This window comes from Hemiscyllium ocellatum, chromosome 15 (genome assembly GCF_020745735.1).
Source record: "Hemiscyllium ocellatum isolate sHemOce1 chromosome 15, sHemOce1.pat.X.cur, whole genome shotgun sequence".
In the NCBI taxonomy this organism is placed as follows: Eukaryota; Metazoa; Chordata; class Chondrichthyes; order Orectolobiformes; family Hemiscylliidae; genus Hemiscyllium; species Hemiscyllium ocellatum.
Genome location: NC_083415.1, coordinates 28,087,183 through 28,102,448, shown reverse-complemented (window position 1 = coordinate 28,102,448; position 15,266 = coordinate 28,087,183). Strand labels below are relative to the sequence as shown.

Genomic DNA, 15,266 nt, shown 5'->3' with positions numbered 1-15,266 from the left:
ATAAATATTGTTGCCGTTTTTTTGGGGTGCTACAGGTCATGAGTTCAACATCTGGTCCCAAAAAGGATGTCAGTCATGTGCTAAGGACCCATATTGCAATTTTACTGATGTTACAAAATTGTTCATGGCTGCCTGAAATGAATCTGTAAATTAAACATTGTGTAGGTCATTCATAAACACAAAAGGTGCCGTGAAGACAGATAACTACAGCTAAATGCCCCCATGCAGTGAGTGGCAGTGCTGCATCTTTTTGCCTTAATAATGAAACACACTCTGCATGTGCACATCTCCTGAGTACGATCTGTACTGCTTATGTTTTTGAACTATGATCCAAGCTTATTAACAGGAATTATTGCTCATTATCACACTCATTACACCCCATTCCCACACCAGCAGTACACAGTTCCATTCTACCACCCACTGGGTAGAAGTACATGTCAAGAGTTCCAAACGTGGAAGTCAAAGCAGGGACTGTGAGTTCAGCTCACCACATGCTTCAATAGATCAGTTTTCACAGTCGAAGATACCAGCAGCGTACCACAACTTTAAGAGTCAGGAGCCAGGAATGAGTGCAGTGGTCATCACTAAGGAGAAGGTGCTGGTGAAGCTGAAAGATTTAAAGATGGATAAATCATTGAGAGTTCTGAGGGAGATAGCTGGTGAGATTGTGGAGGCATTCGTGGTGATCTTTCAGGAATCACTGGAGTCAGGGAGGCTCCGAAAGGACTGGAAAATGGCAAATGTAACACCTTGTTTAAGAAGCGAGGGAGGCAGAAGATGAGAAAATATTGACCAATGAACCTAACCTTGGTTATTGGTAAGATTTTAGATTCCATTATTAAGGATGGGACTGCAGAATTCTTGGAAGTGTATGGTAAAAATAAGGTTGAGTCAGGAAGGCTTCATCAAAAGAAAGTCATGCCTCAGGCGACTAACTGTGTGGAGTTTGCACATTCTCCCCATGTCTGCGTGGGTTTCCTCCGGGTGCTCCGGTTTCCTCCCACAGTCCAAAAATGTGCAGGTTAGGTGAATTGGCCATGCTAAATTACCCGTAGTGTTAGGTGCAGGGGTAAATGTAGGGGAATGGGTCTGGGTGGGTTGCCCTTCGGCGGGTTGTTGGGCTGAAGGGGCTGTTTCCACACTGTAAGTAATCTAATCTAATCTAATCTAATCTAATCTAATCTAATCAGAACTCTGAATTCTTTAAGGAAATAATGAGCAAGATAGACAGAGCCAATAGATGGCATCTAATTGGCTTTTGACTATATGCTGCACAGGAGGCTCTGTTAGGGGCAAGGCACTGGCATCAATAATGGATTGACTTGCAAAAGGCAGCTAATGTGGATGAAGGAGTCTTTTTCAGGATGGCAGCCATTGACTAGTGGAGTTCTGCAGGAGTCAGTGTTAGAACCACATCAATCAAGTTTTGCATTATCAGTCTGGATGAAGGAACTGAGGACATTATTGCTTGGCTTGTAGATGACACATGGATAGGTGGACAGACAGGTAATGTTGAGGAAGCCAGGAGGCTGCAGCAGGACTAGGACATGTTAGGAGAATGGGCAAACATGTGGCAGGGAATACAAGCTGGGAAAATTGAGGTTTTGCACTTTTGCATACAGCCAGAAGGTAATGAATCTGTGGAATTCATTGCTGCAGAGAGCTGTGGAGGCCAAGTATTTAAGACAGAGATAAATAGGTTCTTGACTGATATTGGGATCAATGGTTATGAGGAGAAGGTAGGAGAGCCGGGTGGAGAAACACATTAGTCATGATTGAATGATGGAGCAGACACAATGGACTGAAAAGAAAAGGCATCAATGTCCTATAACTTATGTTCTTATGGATACCTGACAAAAACATCTTGGAATGAACTCCAGGGCAGCAGTTACATACACCCTACTCCCATAGACACTGGCAGCCAGACTGTCTCTAGTGTCATGGCATATCCCTGCTCCATTTACTTTACTGCACTTTAATGTTGCACTTTGGAGTGCACTGGCACCTCTTATTAATGTGCTGCTGCAAGGAACATTGCATGTAGGAACTTCAGCTAATTCAATGATTAAACATGCTGCATCTCAGGGCACTTTCTTCATTCTCAGTAACGTAATGCCAACGTTGATTTTTTTAAAAAAATTTATTCACTGAGATACTCCTATAACATGCTACTTCTGCTGTTCTGCATACAAGTAATCCTGAATTGTAACTTGCAGGATGTATCTTATTTTCAGAAATGCACGTTCCACTCCATTCTTCATTAAACTAAGTTTAGTTCTTTATATTGATTGAGGGGTACATTGAGCTACATATTAGTCCATTAAGATGCAGATCATGATGGAGTATAATACTAATGCTGCTGATGGCCCACACCTTATGGCTGCAGAGTTTTGAGATGCTCGACCCATTCTGGATCTATCCAATTTGGGGCAGTTAGGGGCAGAAATCCCTTCTCATGTGACATGAGGAGCGAGATGTTGGGCACCCCACCACCCATACTAGGGTTATTTTCTCCTGGCATGAGAAAAGGGGGAGGATTGAGTAAAATAAAAATTGCTAGCACAGGGATATTTATGGTACTGACACATTGTGACTGAGTAGGAGGGACACAGAAGTCTTGCAGGATTGGAAGTGAAGGGAGATTGGGTAGTTGACAGCAAGTGAGGAACGATGTTGCACATACAAATGACTGTTATAGGGCATAGCCTTGGTGGGAGTGCATAGCAGAGATAGTATGAGTGAGAATTAATAGTCAGAAGTTATTGGCACTTACCTTAGCAGAGCAGAGAAGGTCATTGACCTACTTACCTATGGCTGGGAATTGCTCCAGACTCTGAGACCCCACTGACAGGAGTGACAATCACAAATCAGGCCGGCAGGATCTGCTGTCATGGCTTCCACTGCCTCTCCTGGGGGATGAGTAGAGGTCCCTTTCTGCACCACACTATTCAGCAGAACCTCAAGATCCCTGTCCGCTAAGTGAGGTGCCAATTTCCCCTTCTGGGCCAAGTTTGGAGCAACTGTCACGAACCGTGCAAAGCTATTGCAGACATTTGTCCAGGAGAGCAATGTAATGGCATACTAATTCCAGAGATAGAGTTGGATTCTGAGATATCTAGTGAATGATGACTTCTTTCAGCTACAACATATGGTAGAATCAGGCAAGTATCAAACGAGAGGAGTGCCAGAAGGGTGGAGTTGGCAATAAATGTAAGGTTAGGACAATAACTTAAGAAAACCCACAAGTCCTCACAGAGAGGAACTGTCCATGAAACAAAAAAAAATACACCGCCAAAATATTGTAATTTTCAGCCCATAGTTTATTCCACATTTCACTATGTTTATGTAAATTAAATGCAAAACTTGTAAGCATACATTGTGTCAAGAAACATGTTCAAAGTTAGGAACTGCAAAATTAAAGCTAATATAAGCCACTCTCAAATGTAACAACTTTCCAAAACAATTGTTCATTAAATAGATAAATATGTATCATTATATCTATTATGTTAACTTCTAATCACTTAATTTATAGCACTAGTACAGAAAGTATGTATAAGTAAAAACCCCATAGTTCAACTATTGCAAAGAAACAACTAAGAGTTATTTTAACTGAGGGTCACCACATCTGAGGTGAGGGAGAAAGCTGAGGAGGAGAATCTTTCATGGTAACCTCAGCAGATGCAGGAATTGAACCCATGCTGTTAACATCACTCCACATCACAAGCCAGCCATCCAGCTAACTGCACTAATATACACAGATTTATTAAAGCTTATCCAATGCACAATCATTCAAGAAAAGAACAAACTATTGAATATTAACTTAGATTAAAATTCCCAGAACAGAATCTGTCATTTTATATCTTAATTCAAACTCATGAGAGAAATTCTGAGCTGGATTTCTCTTGACGCTACCATACAGTTGAGGCAGAATTTCCATACTCTATTCTGACCCTCTTCCCATTCCAATCCACTTTCCCAACTTGAATCCAATCAAGCAAGAAGTTTGAACTCTCTCACTAGGGTGAGTTCATAGCAAATGAAAATGAAAAAGTCAGTGATAAATCTGGTGAAACATTAAAGGTAACAAAGGAGGTCTGAGGAACTAGGAATAATTTAGATATCTAAGGGTTTTTAATGTGCTGGTGTTCAGAAAGATAATGGCTAAGACATAAGCAAAGTAGAGATGCTTAGTATTGTATCCTATCTCTTAAAAAAGACATGTTCAGGCCTTCTGCTAATGCAGGTAATAGAAGCATCCATCTCTTCATTGTCCTTTGGGTTAGCAACAGTTGTGGTGAAGTGAGGGAAATGAATTGGCTTACAAGGACTAACTCCTCCAATGTAATTTACAGACAGTGAGCAAGAAAGGGATAACTTTTGGTTATCAAATCTGTGTATAGAGACAAGAATTTGTTGTCAGGATAAAAAGATGGGTTATCCTCACTGTTAAATTGGCTTTGTTTTCACCCACCACCCCCATCCACATTAAATGTCATGGCAAAAAATAATTCTGCTGTGTTTCAGTGCTGAAGATTCCCTGAACCACAAAAAAAAACTATTGAATGTTAACTTTGATTAAAAAACATTTATCCATTTTGTGAAATACCTACATATTTGTACCTTTCCCAATATTTACCAGTAATAGTAAATTATTTACAGCAATTAGGTGACAGTATTCAACTAAAACAAGAATTGAAACCTTATAGCCTGATCACATTAACAGCATAGTATATTTCCATTTTTTAACCTATTTCTCTAATCAAGCTGGTGAGACTGAAACTGAGCCTCCCGGTGCAAGGATAAAACACTAACACTGCACCACAAGATAGCCCCTAAAACCCAACTGCAATTCTCCTTCTCAGCTGGGAGTCATATAATCATGGATTCATAAAACACAGAAACAGACCTTTCGGTCCAACCAATCCATGCCGACCATACTCCCAAGATAAACTAGCTCCACCTGCTTGTGCTTGGCCTCCATCCATCCAAACATTTCTTATTCATATATTTATCTAAATGTCTTTTAAACATTGTAACTGCCCCCGCATCCATCATTTCCTCTGGAAGTTCATTCCACACATGGATGGGAGATTTAAGATTATGAACAGTTTGTTATTTACAAAATAATTAAATGCACAATACTTGGAAGCCCTGTTCAAATATTTAAAGTAATGTTTTGGAATTCAGTTTTCATTGTGACTCTCATCATTGCTTTACCATTGTTTCAACAGAAAATCCCTTAAGTATATTTTATAAGTAGTTTGTCAGGAGTTTCCTTGGATTTCCCTCCAGAATTGGGGAGAAATAAAAGTCAGATATTGAACACTTGTGTCTTTAGCTATTCAACTTAATCATAGTATGTAATACAAGTTTTCTGTTTATTGCTGAAGAGATACAGATTGTTGTTCATCAATGTGTCTCGTTTCAGCAGTGTTCAGGTTTTGTGTGGTCAGGTGGTTTGTTTTGAATTATACAGAAATCAGAAGGGAATAAAAATTAGGATTGTTTTGCATCATTTTCACATGAAACATAACTGTCTGGAATTCTTGGTAACACAATGCTCTCTAGCCCATGTCATTAATTTGTTAAAAGGTAATATGAACAATTTATAAAGAGCTTTCCTTAGTACACAGAGCTTATATCTGTTGCCATTGAACTTACAGTGGATATTTTTCCTGACAGATTCTTGCCAGAGCTGTAAACTTTGGATCTAAGTTGTCCAAGTAGTCAGACCCAATGCTATCTTCGACTATGCTGATGGCATCAAGAGATGGCTCACATTGGTCATCTCCTTCGTAATTATACACACGAGGTTTAAAAGTAGGATCCGGTTCCTAAAAAAAAGTTAAAAGAATAATAAGCAACATACATATGATGTAAGTAATATGGTTATCTGATTTTCTATTAAAAGAGTGGCCATACATCAGTTTACATTATTTTAGTTTTGAAAATTAAAATCAAAATAAGTCATTTGTTTCAGTTTTTGCAAATTAATTCCATCATAAATATCTTGATTTTTTGGCCTTGATTTTTATGTCCTCATTGTCTACAGGAATAGTGCCAGAAGACTGGAGGATAGCAAATGTGATTCCCTTGTTCAGGAAGGGGAGTAGGGATAACCCTAGTAACTATAGGCCGGTGAGTCTCACTTCTGATGCGGGCAAAGTCATAGAGAGAATTGTAAGGGATAGGATTTATGGATATCTGGATAGGAATAATGTGATCAAGGATAGTCAGCATGGTTTTGTGAAGGGCAGGTTGTGCCTCACAAACCTTATTGAATTCTTTGAGAAGGTGACTGAGGAGGTGGATGAGGGTAAAGCGGTAGATGTGGTGTATACAGATTTTAGTAAGGTGTTTGATAAGGTTCCCCATGGTAGGCTACTGCAAAAAATATGGAGGTATGGCATTGAGGGTGTGTTCGAGGTTTGGATTAGGAATTGGCTGGCTGGAAGAAGACAGAGGGTAGTAGTTGATGGTAAAGGTTCATCTTGGAATGCAGTTACCAGCGGTGTTCTGCAAGTATCTGTTTTGGGACCATTGCTGTTTGTCATTTTTATAAATGACCTGGAGGAGGGGCTAGAAAGTTGGGTGAGCAAGTTTGCGGATGATACGAAAGTCGGTGGAGTTTTTGACAGTGAGGAATGATTTGGCAGGTTACAGCGGGGATATAGATAAGCTGCAGAGCTGGGCAGGCAGGTGGCAAATGGAGTTCAATGTAGGAAAGTGTGAAGTGATTCACTTTGTTAAGAGTAACAAGAAGATGGAGTACTGGGCTAATGGTCGGATACTTGGTAGTGTGGATGATCAGAGGGATCTTGGCGTCCATGTACACAGATCTCTGAAAGTTGCCACCCAGGTAAATAGTGCTGTGAAGAAGACATATGGTGTACTGGCTTTTATTGGTAGAGGAATTGAGTTCCGGAGTCCTGTGGTCATGTTGAAGTTGTATAAGACTCTGGTGCGGCCGCATCTGGAATATTGTGTGCAGTTTTGGTCGCCATACTATAGGAAGGATGTGAAGGCACTGGAACGGGTGCAGAGGAGGTTTACCAGGATGTTGCCTGGTATGGTAGGAAGATCGTATGAGGAAAGGCTGAGGCACTTGGGGCTGTTTTCATTGGAGAAAAGAAGGTTTAGGGGTGACTTGATAGAGGTGTACAAGATGATTAGGGGTTTAGATAGGGTTGACAATGAGAACCTTTTTCCACGTATGGAGTCAGCTATTACGAGGGGTCTGTAAATATATGGCTTACATGTAGAATAGATTGCAGACTGTGAGTGGGATGTCCTCGGCGTTCGGAGGTCACGTGATGCTCCGATGCGGGCGCAGAAGAGGATCACGTGATGCTCCGTGGCACGGGCGGGGGGTCACGTGGTCTGCCGTTTCGCGCTCTGGAAGAGTGCGGGGAGGTGACGTGGTCTGCCGTTTCGCGCCCGAGAAGGGTGTGGACAAGTCACATGGTCTGCCGTTTCACACCCCGAAGGAGGTCACGTGGTGCTCCGTTTCACGGACAAAGGAAGGTCCTGTGAGATTGGACATCCGGGAATGTGAGGAGGCGGAGGATGGAGTCAGATCAACAGCCAATCAGAAGACAATCCCACCTCAGTGATTGCATGACTGATTGCATGACGTTTTGTATTGTATAAAAGACTGGGTCAGGGGCGGGAATAGGTCTTTTCTTTGTGAACTTACTGACTTTGTAGTTTGTCAGGGATAGAAAGGTTTGGACCCAGAGCTCTGTATATTTTATCCACTTACTGCTAGAATAAAACTAAGAGTGTGAGACCGAAAATCTTCTCCTATTGCTTCATTTAAAGAACACGCAGGACTGGGCTCACACATAGAAGAAAGTAAGCTGGTAGATTGAGCCGAAGTCCGACAGGGCATAGCTTTAAATTAAGGGGAGGTGGGTATAGGACAGATGTTAGGGGTAGATTCTTTACTCAGCGAGTCGTGAGTTCATGGAATGCCCTGCCAGTAACAGTGGTGGACTCTCCCTCTTTATGGGCATTTAAACGGGCATTGGATAAGCATATGGAGGATAGTGGGCTAGTGTAGGTTAGGTGGGCTTGGGTCGGCGCAACATCAAGGGCCAAAGGGCCTGTACTGCGCTGTATTTTTCTATGTTCTATGTTCTATCTTAACATCAATATTTTAATAACAAGAAAGAAAGGAAAATGTTAGTATACAGTAATCATTGATAGGATGACCTGAGCTGATAATAAAGGTTTTTCTTTTCTTTAAGATCAATGAACACTAAATGCTGCTGGTACTACAATGTAAATGTCAAAAATAGCACAAATCCTTTGTTATGAAGGTTTCATATTTGATGGTTTTCACTGATAGCTGGAGTCTTAAACAATTATGGAAAATTGATTTATTACACAATCCTTGGATCTCTGAATTGGCTTTCAAAAAGGTCACTTTGGGCATTAGAGTATTTTTTTTTGTTTAACAAGACATTTCTCAGAAAACACATTGTTTCAGCTAATTGCTGGATTTGTTTACTGAAGGTCGCACAACTTATTTTATATCTGACAGAGATCTCAGTTCTGTTTGGACAATGTTTTGCATGCATTTGGAGATTATTTATTTAGGGGGATAAAAGTTTAGGAAGTGGCAGTCCAGCTTATCTCTCCGATACGGAAAGGATGCAAACTAAGTTAGGTAAAGAACTGCTTTGAAGTTCTGCTGCCAGAGCATCATCAAAAGCATGACACATGCTCTGATATGCTTCTAAGCATTGTTTAGCTATACTGTTGATTAGAGTTGCGACAGTCAGCAGTTCTGAGGAAATGCCTACCTTGGTGTGAGCCAGATACATTTCTAACTGTAATTATCTGCTCGCACTGTCATTGGCAACTTTTGTTATATTGTCTGCATCCTTTGAGGAGTGATAATATTTATGCTAGTTAAAAACAGTTCAAGAGCCTAATTCCTGATGTCACTCTTAAATAGTAAGGATATGTACAATCAGAACTTCTACGCACTAGTTGTCTTTAAAAAAAATCACTTTGGAAACTGACAATTAATTTTACTATATTTCATTGTAATTCTTTCTTACCAAATAGTGCCTGCTAGCCCAACCACTTGAGTCATGTTCTTGTGATTTGTTAATTGGCCTAAACATGCTACTTCGAAATGGGAAAGTTCCCTGTAGTGAAAACAGAAATTAATAATATCAAATAAATTGAAATGCAAAGAAAAACTGAAAGCAACAGGGCTAAACAAAAGGTTGCATTTCTTTGAATTTACAATTTATAATACATCCAAAAGAGTAGCTCAGTAAAATGCTCTGCTATCATTTTTGATTCCTGATCTCACTCATGACAGCAGTGATTTAACTAGGAAAGTGCTTAATTGTCGCTTTGCATCATCTTGTAGTTGTGAAAGACTTGCCATAAATGCAAGGTTATCGTCATCATTTTTCATGTGGTTGTACGAGTTTCAACTGGCAATGTCATAAATGAACAGGGAGAAAGATAAGATTTGAATTTATTAAAGCGTTTAAGTGTTTTGAAGATGTGGGTGACCTATACCTTTTAAGAGAGTTAAAAGCTAGCAGTGACAGTACCAAGTGTTCTCAATAAGACACAATGTAATATGTGCTCCAGCTACTGGAGTAGCTGGTTGCCTGGAAACAACAAAAAACAGATTCGAACTAGGCCAGTCAGTTTAAATTATATCCCGAAAAAAATACCAATTTCCAATCGAGTTTAAATTGAGTATATTGACAATCTTAAAATCCAATGACACAATCCGATGCTCTGGGGTATAAGACTAGGGAAAAATTGAACAGTCGGGAGGAGAACTGCAAAGCCTAGCATGTAAGCAGACTGCCTGGAAAAATAGCTCTCTTAAAAGGTACCTTTTCGATCAGTAACCGGTGCTGCAGAAATTCCTAAGAAGAAAAAGAAGACACAGGAAGATCCAAATAGAAGAGCTAAAAGCTGCCTGGTTTTAAAATAAGAAGTCATAAAGTCATAGAGTCATAAAGATGTACAGCACAGAAACAGACCCTTTGGTCCAACCCGTCCATGCCGACCAATCTAGTCCCAGCTGCCAGCACCTAGACCATATCCCTCTAAACCCTTCCTATACATATACCCATCCAGAGGTGTTTTAAACGCTGTAATTGTACTAGACTCCACCAATTTCTCTGGCAGCTCATTCCATACACGTACCACCCTCTATGTGAAAACGTCCCTTAGGTTTCTTTTATATCTTTCCCCTCTTACCTGAAACCTACGCCCTCTAGTTCTGGACTCCACCATCCCAAGGAAAAGACTTTGTCTACTTATTCTATCCATGCCCCTCATGATTTTGTAAACCTCTATAAGGTCACTCCTCAACCTCTGACATTCCACGGAAAACAGCCCTAGTCTACTCAACCTCTCCCTATATCTCAAAATCTCCAACCCTGGCAACATCCTTTTAAATCGTTTCTGAACCCTTTCAAGTTTCACAACATCGTTCTGAGAGGAAGGAGACATGAATTGCACACAATATTCCAACAGTGGCCTAACCAATGTCCTGTACAGCCGCAACATGACCTCCCAACTCCTGTATTAAACACTCTGACCAATAAAGGAAAGCATACCAAAACCTTCTTCACTATTCTATCTACCTGCGACTCCACTTTCAAGGAGCTAAGAATCTGCATTCCAAGGTCCCTTTGTTCAACAACACTCCCGAGGATCTTACTATTAAGTGTATAAGCCCTGCTAAGATTTGCTTTCCCAAAATGCAACACCTCACATTAATCTAAACTAAACTCTATTTCCCACTTCTCAGCCCATTTGCCCATCTGATCAAGATCCCATTGTAAACTGAAGGAATCTTCTTCATTGCCACTACACCTTCAATTTTGGTGTCATCTACAAACCTACTAACTGCACCTCTTATGCTTACATCCAAACCATTTATATAAATGATGAAAAGTAGTGGACCTAGCATCGATCCCTATGGCACTCCACTGGTCACAGGCCTCCAGTCTGAAAAACAACCCTCCACCACCACACTCTGTCTTTTACCTTTGAGTCAGTTCTGTATTCAAATGGCTAGTTCTCCCTGTATTCCATGAGATCTAGCCTTGCTAATCAGTATCCCATGGGGAACCTTGTCAAACGCCTTACTGAAGTCCATATAGATCACGTCTACTGCTCTGCCCTCATCAATCCTCTGTTGCTTCTTGAAAAGACTCAATCAATTTTGTGAAACATGATTTCTCATGCACAAAGCCATGTTGACTATCCCTAATCAGTCCTTGCCTTTCCAAATACTTGTATATCCTGTCCCTCAGGATTCCCTCCAACCACTTGCTCACCACTGATGTCATGCTCACTGGTCTATAGTTCCCTGGCTTGTTCCTATCACCTTTCTTAATCAGTGGCACCACGTTTGCCAACCTCCAGTCTGCTGGCACTTCACCTGTGACTAATGATGATACAAATATCAAAGCAAGGGGCCCAGAAATCAGTTCCTTAGCTTCCCACAGAGTTCAAGGGTACACCTGACCAGGTCCTGGGATTTTATCCACTTTTATGCGTTTTAAGACATCTAGCACTTCCTCCTCTGTAATGTGGACAATTTTCACCATGTCACAATCTATTTTCCCACATTCTACATCTTCCATGTCCTTTTCCACAATAAATACTGATGCAAAGTACTTGTTTCGTATCTCCCCTATCTCCTGCAGCTCCACACTAGGGCCACCTTGCTGATTTTTCAGGGGCCCTATTCTCTCACTGGTTATTCTTTCGTCCTTATTGTATTTCTAAAAACCCTCTGGATTTTTCTTAACTCTATTTGCCAAAGCTATCCCATGTCCCCTTTTTGCCCTCATGATTTCTGTTTTAAGTATACTCCTTCTGCCTTTATACTCTTCAAAGGATTCACTCAATCTATCCTGTCTATACCTGACATGTGCTTCCTTCTTTTTCTTAATCAAACCCTCAATTTCTTTCGTCATCCAGCATTCCCTATACCTATCAGCCTTTCCTTTCACTCTAACAGGAATATACTTTCTCTGGACTCTCTTTATCGCATTTCTGAAGGCTTCCCATTTTCCAGCCATCCCTTTACATGCAAACATCTGAGCCTATTCAGCTTTTGAAAGTTCTTGCCTAATAACATGAAAATTGGCCTTTCTCCCATTTAGAAATTCAACTTTTAAATCTGGTCTATCTTTTTCCATCGTTACTTTACAACTAATAGAATTATGGTCGCTGGCCAGAAAGTGCTCCCCCACTGACACTTCAGTCACCTGCCCTGCCTTATTTCCCAAGAGTAGGTCAAGTTTTGCACCTTCTCTAGTATGTACATCCACATGCTGAATCAGAAAATTTTCTCGCACACACTTAACAAATTCCAGTTCATCTAAACCTTAACACTATGGGAAGCCCAGTGTTTGTTTGGAAAGTTAAAATCACTTACCATAACTACCCTATCATTCTTACAGATAACTGAGATCTCCTTACAAATTTGTTTCTCAATTTCCCTCTGACTATTAGGGGGTCTATAATACAAAACCAATAAGGCGATCATCCCTTTCTTATTTCTCAGTTCCACCCACATAACTTCGCTGGATGTATTTCTGGAAGTATCCTCCCTCAGCACAGCTGTAATGCTATCCCTTATCAAAAATGCCACTCCCCCTCCTCTTTTGCCTCTCTTTCTATCCTTCTTGTAGCATTTGTATCCTGGAACATTAAGCTGCCCATCCCTGAGCCATGTTTCTGTAATTGCTATGATATACCAGTCCCATGTACCTAACCATGCCCTGAGTTCATCTGCCTTCCCTGTTATGGCCTCTTGCATTGAAATAAATGCAGTTTAATTTATCATTCCTACCTTGTCCTCTGCTTTGTCCCTGCCTGCCCTGACTGTTTGACTCACCTTTGTTCTTAACTGTACCAGTCTCAGACTGATCTCTTTCCTCACTATCTCCCCGGGGCCCACCCCCTCCGCCCCCCACCTTTCTATTTTAGATCCTCCCGAGCAGCTCCAGCGAATTTCCCTGCCAGTATATTAGTCTCCTTCCAATTTAGGTGCAATCCATTCTTCTCGTGCAGATCACTTCTACCCTAAAAGAACTTCCAATGATCCAAAAATGTGAATCCTTCTCCCGTACACCAGCTCCTCAGCCATGCATTCATCTGCTCTATCCTCCTATTCCTGCCCTCACTAGCTCGTAGCACCGGGTGTAATCCAGATATTACTACCCTCGAAGGCCTCCTTTTTAAATTCCTTCCTAACTTTCTATAATCTCCCTTCAGAATCTCAACCTTTTCCCTTCCTGTGTCATTGGTTCCAATGTGTAAAATAACATGTTGCTGGCCCCTCTCCTCCTTGAGAACATTCTGCACCCTCTCTGAGACATGCTTGATCTTGCTATTTGGGAAGCAACATATCATTCTGATTTTTCGCTGCTGGCCACAGAAACATATCTGTACATCAGACTAAAGAGTCCCCTAACATAATTGATCACGTGGAACCCGATGTATCTCCATTACATTAGAGCCAGTCTCAATACCTGAAACTTGGCTGTTAGTGCTACATTCCCCTGAGAATCCATCACCCTCTTCATTTTCCAAAACAGCATACTTGTTTGAAATGGGGATAGCCACAGAAGGCTCCTGCACTACCTGCCTCCCTCTCTTAGCTTTCCTGGAGTTAACCCATCTATGTGACTGTATCTGAGACTTCCCCCCTTCCTATAACTACTATCCATCACATCCCTTTGCTCTTGTAAATTCCTCATTACCTCTAACTGTCTTTCCAACCAATCCATTCGATCTGATAGGATTCTCAAGCAATGGTATTTACTGCAGATATAACCCTCAGTAACCTGTAAACTCTCCCTAAACTCCCACTTCCAACAAGAAGAGCACATCACTCTACTAGAGGCCATTTTTGCTTCTTTCAATCTACAGACCCAGAAAATAGCACTGTCTTATTCCTCTACAAAACACTGCTCCAGGTTAAATTAATATTAATGGCTTATATTTTAAGTTTAATCAATAGCTCAATAAACCATATAATCAAAAACCAACACACTCTACTCATGACTGCAGACTTATTGTAAGGCCACGCTTAAAATTCGCTTATCTGTTTCTGTGACCCAAACAGGTTCCTCCAAGATCAGTTGTGAATTTCACTGCTTGTTAATTTTCTCGGATGCGCTCCAATGTCCAGCGATACATGAATTCAAAGCAATAACTACTAATTCTGTCAATTAGCAGTGTGTTTATTTCTCTCATTCTCTTTCTCTCTCCCTCCCACCTCCCCCCCACCCCGCACTGACCTCACCATATGCTTCCTTTTTCTGTCCTTCTCCTTTTTAAAAGTGCTGTGTTTTGACTTTTTTTTCTCTCCAAAGTTCCAAAACAATGTGTTGTTTTGTAAATCTTAATTGGGAGTTTTATCAGATTAGTATTACAGAAGGTAAGGTAAAAGATATGTTAGAGTAATGACTTGAACAAAGTGGTTAGCTAATTATTCTTTTCTATACTTTAAGAAATAAAGTTATTAATTTTTATTTTAAATAGTTCATAGCCACTCGAATTTTTACAGCTTACTGCATGGGTCAAATCTTTTCTGTGTTGCTTGCTTTAAATTAAGCTGGAGGGTTTGCCCCATCCCATAACAGTTTGGGGACTCATGTACAAAATCTGAACGGGTTTAGACAGATTTGAATAGATTTGGGGTACAAAAACATCTCAGCAGATTTAAACACTTGCAGGTTTTTTTTAGATCTTTTAATAAAACATAGATGAAGCAATACGTTAAATCTCGGTGGCTTCTGGTTGAGTGAATTAAAAGTGAGAGAAATGGCTCTTAAAATTACTAAAGAGTTTCTGGGATTTGAAGATGATTCTCAAATTTGTCAAGAAAGTTTAGAAGGAAACAAAAAGGCCATACTTTTAGAATTAGAAAATAAGTTAGATTTGGCTTTAACCAAGGACAAAAGCAAAGCTGAAATTGTAAAGAGGTTACTCAAACATTTAGGTGTGCCAGAGAAACAGAGAAGTGCAGTAGAGAAACTTATTGAGGAAAATTGAGTTAGAAGATAAACAAAGAGAGAGCGAGAGAGGGGAAAAAGAGAAAGAGAGAAGGTTCTTAGCTGAGCAAAGAGAGAGAGAGAGAAGAAAGGGAAAGAAAGAGAGAAAGAGAGAGAATTTGAACTTGAGAAGTTGTAACTTAGTCAGTAAAGTCAAGTTAACAGGATGGAGAATTAAAAAGAAGGTAGTGATATACATAT

General features: G+C 40.5%; 1 protein-coding gene across 1 annotated transcript in view; it reads right to left on the bottom strand.

Moving 5' to 3' along the window:
• Nucleotides 1-5,153: 5,153 nt before the first annotated feature.
• LOC132822655 (cadherin-like protein 26) overlaps nucleotides 5,154-15,266 on the bottom strand; it is a 64,368-nt gene continuing 54,255 nt past the window's right edge. The window contains exons 12-13 of the mRNA XM_060835902.1: nucleotides 9,069-9,158; nucleotides 5,154-5,834 (exon numbers count right to left, since the gene is read on the bottom strand). Coding sequence (XP_060691885.1) covers nucleotides 5,658-5,834; nucleotides 9,069-9,158 — 267 coding nt within the window. The 3' untranslated portion in view covers nucleotides 5,154-5,657. The remainder of the gene's footprint in view (nucleotides 5,835-9,068; nucleotides 9,159-15,266) is intronic.